The sequence below is a fragment of the Primulina tabacum genome, chromosome 11 (genome assembly GCF_025594145.1).
Source record: "Primulina tabacum isolate GXHZ01 chromosome 11, ASM2559414v2, whole genome shotgun sequence".
Taxonomy (NCBI): Eukaryota; Viridiplantae; Streptophyta; class Magnoliopsida; order Lamiales; family Gesneriaceae; genus Primulina; species Primulina tabacum.
The window spans coordinates 39,867,261-39,874,128 of NC_134560.1; the positions used below are offsets into that span (position 1 = coordinate 39,867,261).

The 6,868-nt window shown below is 34.9% G+C and overlaps 2 protein-coding genes across 2 annotated transcripts; both read right to left on the reverse strand.

The window, feature by feature from the left end:
- Nucleotides 1–2,699, reverse strand: LOC142518048 (uncharacterized). The gene is made up of 5 exons (XM_075620645.1): nt 2,580–2,699; nt 2,284–2,417; nt 1,971–2,049; nt 1,790–1,873; nt 1–533 (listed from the first exon to the last, which is right to left on the reverse strand). The coding sequence occupies exons 2-5, from the start codon at nt 2,410–2,412 to the stop codon at nt 205–207; spliced, it is 621 nt and encodes a 206-aa protein (XP_075476760.1). The 5' UTR covers nt 2,413–2,417; nt 2,580–2,699; the 3' UTR covers nt 1–204.
- A 1,642-nt stretch (nt 2,700–4,341) lies between these two features.
- Nucleotides 4,342–6,868, reverse strand: LOC142518007 (3-ketoacyl-CoA synthase 11-like). Its single transcript, XM_075620576.1, has 2 exons — nt 6,709–6,868; nt 4,342–6,138 (listed from the first exon to the last, which is right to left on the reverse strand). Exon 2 carries the CDS (start codon nt 6,117–6,119, stop codon nt 4,584–4,586), a length of 1,536 nt encoding a protein of 511 aa, XP_075476691.1. The 5' UTR covers nt 6,120–6,138; nt 6,709–6,868; the 3' UTR covers nt 4,342–4,583.

The following is a 6,868-nucleotide window of genomic DNA, read 5'->3' on the forward strand; positions in this document are numbered from 1 at the left end:
TTGAGAGAAACAACATGAACTTCACTGTCTTTTCCCTATCATGCAGGTATGTAGTTTCAACATTTGTTGTGCTAAGCAAGTGACTCGTTAGGTGAAACAAAAATGGCAAATTAGCAGATCTTCACTAAAATCCACCATGTTCAACAAAATCAATTATAAATTCAAATTTTGCAAACGGTGTAGGGTATACAAGGTATATATAGTTCAGCTTTCAGTTTTCCTTTTCTTCTTTGGTTTTCTTTCCTCAGAATGCTCCATAGAACCTGTAGATGTAACGACACTGTTTCCCTTGGCTGAATCCTGAGTTGTAGCACTCTTGGTTCTGCCACTCTGAGTGCTAGTAGCTTGACCACTCGATGTAAGAGGATTTTTCGGTTTAATACTACGAGTTGGAGTAGCCAAGGAGCGACTCGACAAGGTTGACGTGGCCATGGAAGACCTCTGAGACTGGCTTAATTTGAGATTATTTCGTTTTTTTAACTCAACAGGGTCTGGGTAATGAATCAGAGAAACCCGTCTGGAAATCTTCCCGGCTGTTGCATACAAACAGCAATTCACGAGGAATAATTGTCTTGAGAACAATATACGTTTCACTAAGATCACACTTTACAATATATGATAAAGAATAAAATTGCAAGTACACGAGATGACACATTTGATATATTATTTCAAAAATATCTATGAACCTGTTTATCGTCCCCTGAGGACAATCTTTCTCTAAAAACTTATATTACAAACTAAGGCAAATTTCAACTAGGAGAATTATTAGGAAAACAGAGGAAAGTATGCTCAATGATTTTGTCTAGCCATGTCATTATCACAAGATGTGCTCAATAGGGTTGAAACAAGCAGATCAGTGCATAATCGAGGTAGATTATTAAATCCAACAGGAGAAAAGTAACAAAATACCAGATGGACAACATACATTGATGCTGTTGGTCATTGTTTAATAAATACTGCATTTGACAAAAAATGTTTTAAGCCAAAATCCTTTTTTGTTGGACAAAAAGTGTTTTTGCTTAAAAGAGGAGTCTGGCTTTCTTTCTCTTTTTTTTTTTTTTGCAAATAAAGATAGTGCTTAAACAAGGGAGAAGCCAAAAGCCAAAAAATATGTAGTTTTTTCAGCCCTCGGGAGGTGTCCAAGTTGGTATGATAGATGAACGTTTGACTAATGATCATGGTTCGATTCTCTCTACCAACACCTTCTTGGACAAACTTGTAGGACATGATTTGCCTGCGGTTTACCAAGCCAGCTAGGTTTGCAGACTATCGCGTTAGCACCACGATTTTCCAGTGCACATCCAAAAATAGCGACTACGGATTTTATCGTTATAAAAAATTTGTAATTTTCAACTTCAGCTTCAGATTCTCGTTAAAAAAAAACTTTTTCACTGTTTTACCCAAAAATAAATCACTTTTACTTCTATTTTCATGAAACACTGCTTGAGAGGTGTTTTTGTGGTCAGACTAACCAAAAGCTATAATCTTGCTTGTGTTAGATTAGTCTTTAAATGCTATAAAAATATGGAATCGCTTAATTTTGCAGAAAAAATTTCACATATTCTTAGATTAGGATATTCGTGTGTCCTTCCTTCAGCACAAAGTTTGATGATTTCTGGTCATAATATAAATACATATATACGATCACTTCGTTCTACATGTACAGAGAAAGGCGAAACCAAAACTGGCGATTCATGTCCAATAATCACAATCAAGCCCTAATGAATATTAGCAACCAGGCAGTACAAATAAAACCAACTGCAATGACAATCAAAATATAAATGCCTACCTACTTTTGCCTCTGCAGTGGAAGATAAGAAAACTACAGGTTCCGGACCTTGGGATTTCAAACTAACTACGTCATATGATTTTCCTGACAGAACAAATCCATGGGTAAAGGGTAAAGCAGTTAATACACAAATCCAATAGAATGAACACCAGCAAGCACCATAGAGTTGAAACAAGATTACCGGATGAGCACTCGAAACTCCCTATACGACCATCACCATTAAGTTTCAACGACACTTCTCTCCCATCAAAATCAGGAGACTGAAATCAATAAAAAGTCAATCAAATTACACATAAGTCATACCACTAAGGAAGCAATCAATAATCAAATTTCTTCCAAAAGAGCTTCTGCCTGTAGCTCATTTGGAGTCTGAATTACAGACACAAACAAAGAAGATTATTAAGAAAAGTTTTTCTCCTGCTTGATCCAAAGGAGAAAACACATGAAACAAAATTTTGAATGCTACAAAGCTTCAAATTTACATGAAATCATACTTGATTAATAGGCCACTGAATAAGCCAGAGTTCAGTCGAGTCCGTTACATCGAGATCAACGAGCGGAACCTTTTTATCCTCCACAAACTCTTCCGGGGGCTGGTACACATTCTCCGCGGACATATCCATTGCCTCTACAAAAATAAATACAAAAATTGAGGTTATAAAATAGACGGTTTGTCAAATAGAATCAACAAAATATAAGAGCAAAATGCAAGAAAAAAACGAAATCTTTCCAACTTAAAATACGAAAAAAAATAGCGATACAAATAAGCAATTTCCAAAAGGTTTCTCACTTCTGTGCTCAGAAGAATTGCAATTGGAATAGTATTTTTTGAGACAATTTGATTACAGTGCGTATTGAGTGCCCTAATAAAACCCTGATTTTGAGCTCTGAGATAATACCGTTGGATCCAAACTTGGAGCGGGCTCACGATTGGAAAATGCGGCCTTTCGGGCTATTAAAGGCCCACCGTAGTTCTCTATTTGGGCAATAGTCAGTGTGGTTTTGTTGTTCATGTTATAATGTCTTTATTCACTCGACACATTATAATATACTAAATAATAGAAATTAGTAAAATATCGTAGCGTAATTTGATATGGATAATATTGAAAATAAGTTGTTGTAATTTTGAGGAAAAATGTTGGTATAACGGTAATTTGTGAAATAATAGATGATGTCCTTTAGGTGACAGATTGGTGGTGCTTGTGGCTTAATTTGACTTAACACGAAAAAACTTACCAGGTTATTTGATATATGGAAGAGTGAAGCTTTTATTGACAAAAAGAATAAAAAAATATATTTAAAAATTATATATTATTTTATATATCAAAATTTTTAAAAAAAATTTTCCAATAAATCAAATGAGCTCTTGCTCCGGTACTGGAATCCATAACCCCTCCGCCAGCCATTGCTACTTCTTTCCCTACCCTTCAAGAAATTCTGTTATTAATAAAAAGAATAAAAAAATATATTTAAAAAAGCATATATTATTTTATATATCAAAAATTTTAAAAAAAATCCAATAAATCAAAATTCTAGACATTTATTTAATGAATGAATTTTGATTAAAGAATTTAATTATTTTTTACAACATATTAAAACAAATTTATACTAAAGTTCTAATTAAAGTCCATGAAAATAATGTCAATTTATAGACAATCAATAGATACTAAAAATTCATGATGATTCTACTTACTATACATTAGAAAATATAATATTGTTTCAAAAAAATAATATTATATATAAAAATTATATTTTATTTAATATTTTAGATAGTATGCTGAACTAAATATACGAAAATATCGTAAAACCCAAATCATAATTGAAATTAAATGAAATGACATGATCAATGCATATATTTAAATATATTTCAAATTTTTAATAGACATCAGATTAAGATTAAATTTAAAAAATAAATCAAAAAATTCACATTTAATTGTGTATTTATTTGTTATTTGTTTCTAAATATTTAATGTAGTTGACGAACACATTAATACTAATACTGATAAATATTTCATCTCATGAAAGTTTGAATAATTACTTAAAATATAAATAAACTAAATTGATTATAAACCATATAATTTAAAAAATATATATTAATTTTAAAAGCTTGAACGTTTTTCTTAAATACAACATTTGTCGTTGAATTTTTCTAATCTCGATATCACTATCACATATAAAAAAATTTAGACTCATTGGAGTAGCACTACTCATTGTTATTGTCTTCTATTTACATCTTCTTTCATTATTCTTCTATTATCTTTATATTTCTTAGTTTTGGGTTTTCAGATACATATTTTATTGTTTTTAAGGAGATTTGACATTTTTTTTTATTTTCCGGTTTTCAGTTTTCCGAAGCAAAATCAATGTAATCTTCAATGGCTAGCTCCTTCTTCGTTTGTACATATTTTTCATTTTTTTGTAGTTTTTGATTCTATAGATCTACCAACGGAATCATTTTCAATGGTAGCTCATTAAAAAAAACGATTCTCAATAGTTGTTATAAATTACAATGTCTCGAGTTTGAGATCCATGCGAAACCATCTTTCCTTAAATACATGAGAAAAAGATATCCAATTATAATATATGCGTGCGAAATTCAATTCATCGAACAAGTATATATTACATATGACCAAATTAGCTCATCCGATTCCGAGGGCCAAGCAATAAACTTGTTAACTAAATTCATCTAAGTTGAACTACAAATGATACTTCAGGCTTTGCAATGGCAACAGCAGAATGTTCAGAACAAATAAATAGACAAGAAAACAAGAAGGTCTTGAGCAAACCAGAAAAATTAGATAGATGACATCTTAGGAACCTCGACAGGAAACTGGTGGATTTCGTCTATCCAAGGACTCTTTTCCTTTGCTGGATTTATGGTCCTGAGAGCTTTCCACACCGCACTGTTGCATTTAAATCCAGAACCGAAGGCTATTTGCCACGCCCTGTCTCCCCTCTTGATCCTTCCTTTGGCTTCTGAGTAGGCCAACTCGTACCAAAGAGAACTGCTAGAGGTGTTACCGAATCGGTACAGAGTCATCCTTGACGGCTCCATGTGCCAGTCCGAAAGCTGAAGGTTTTTCTCGAGTTCATCCAGTACAGCCCTTCCACCAGCATGTATGCAGAAATGCTCGAATGCAAGCTTGAAATCTGGGATATAAGGTTTAAGCTTCATCTTGAATAGCTTTCTCCCCACCAAAGTTGAGAAGAAGAGCAACTGCTCAGACATCGGTAGCACGAGAGGACCTAATGTTGTGATGTTGGTTTTCAAGGCATCACCTGCCACTGCCATCAAATCCTTCGACAAAGAAACTCCAACTTTCGCATTGGGATCCTCCATTTGAGTGACACAAGAAAAACATTTGTCATCCGATCCTTTGTGGGTGCGGACTGTGTGGACCAATCTATACTTGGACCGCCAGCGATCTGATCTTTTGTTTGACAGCAAAATGGCAGCCCCTCCCATTCTGAAGAGACAGTTGGAAACGAGCATAGATCTCTCGTTTCCGAAATACCAATTCAGGGTAATGTTCTCCATGCTGATCACTAGAGCATAAGTATTGGGATGGACCTGGAGCAGATCCTTAGCAAGATCGATCGAGATTAATCCAGCGCTGCAACCCATCCCGCCAAGATTGTAACTAACTATGTTTCCCCTAAGCTTGTAATGGTTAACAATCATAGCAGACAAAGACGGCGTCGGATTGAAAAGACTGCAATTCACAATCAAAATTCCAATGTCCTTCGGCTTCATAGAGGTTTTGGCCAGAAGCTCATCAATAGCGCCAAACATTACAGTTTCAGCTTCTTTTCTTGCTTCCGCCATACATGGATTAGGCGGAACCCTTAATACAGCCTCAGGGAGATAAGTCGACTCTCCAAGCCCAGACCTCTCAAGAATTTTCCTTTGGAATTCAAGATTCCCCTCAGTAAAAGCACCAGTCAACCCCGATCTCTCCATGAAAATCTTCCTGGTACATTTCCTATCGTCATCCGGCTTATAACAAGAGAAGTTCACAAGATACACTGGTCGAGGACGTGTGAGGAAATAGACGGTCGATAGAAAAACCAAGAGGGCCGAGCACACGATCACGGATATGAGATTGAATCTCAAATGGTCCCAGAGAACGTAGAGGTCTTGGAGAGAAAACATGGACAATTGGGCAAAAATAACAACCACCAAGGGGGTCAAAAACAGGAACATTCCATGGGTTATGAGGTAATGGTATCCAAGCTTCACATACTTCAATTTCACCGACTGTTTAAAATCCGGAAGCTTGCGAGAAGAAGAGGGTGGAACCAAGGGAGTGCTTGCCTCGGATTCACTCATTTTCAATATCTATGTGAAACTCTGTTGACAGAAAAATTTAACAAGACTCATATATGACAAACTTGAGATCTTGAAACTAATACAAATTTCAACCACAAAACTCAACAAAGAACCAAATTCAAGCAATAGCTAACTCCACTATAGAGTTACAAAAAGAGTTAGTTTTCGACAGGGATCGATACTTAAAATTTCAGGGAAACCACATGTTTAATTTCAAGGTTATCCACGCTTAGTCCCTATTAATTCACCTTCCATTACTACATTTTCTGGATCTCGGGAGCCGAATAGGAAGTATTTCTGCTCAGATAAAGTCAGATTTATCAAGAAAAATCATTACAAAAAACCGAATCTTTTTTCAAAAGAATATATATATATATATATATATATATATATATATATATATATATCAATTATGCATCATCTTGCATAATAAAATCAAACACCCGCGTCACCAAAATGAACAAACAAACAAACAAAAATGACCGAAGTTCGGATACATGCACCAAATTTCATGCGGAAAAATGCATACAAAAATAGAAAAGATGGCTGAACTTTTAATCGAAACAGCGGCAGATCATAAAGGACGAACCTTTTTCGATTAAGGTGAAGAAAATTCACGTTTGAAACTATGATTTGAGTGTGTGTGGGAGGGAGAGAGGAATTTGATTCCGAGAAAATTGAGGGGACTGCGTCAATAATATACAACCAAATGCTGGGCTGTGGTGGGGCCAATATGAACTGTGAACAAT

Bases quoted from the DNA above. Each gene is read 5' to 3' on its own strand.
- LOC142518048 (XM_075620645.1), bottom strand. From the start codon at position 2,412: ATGGATATGTCCGCGGAGAATGTGTACCAGCCCCCGGAAGAGTTTGTG. The intron at 1,874-1,970 runs GTAATCTTGTTT...TTGTTCTGTCAG, and splicing joins GAGTTTCGAGTGCTCATCCG to GAAAATCATATGACGTAGTT. The intron at 534-1,789 runs GTAGGCATTTAT...TGTATGCAACAG, and splicing joins CACTGCAGAGGCAAAAGTAG to CCGGGAAGATTTCCAGACGG.
- LOC142518007 (XM_075620576.1), bottom strand. From the start codon at position 6,119: ATGAGTGAATCCGAGGCAAGCACTCCCTTGGTTCCACCCTCTTCTTCT.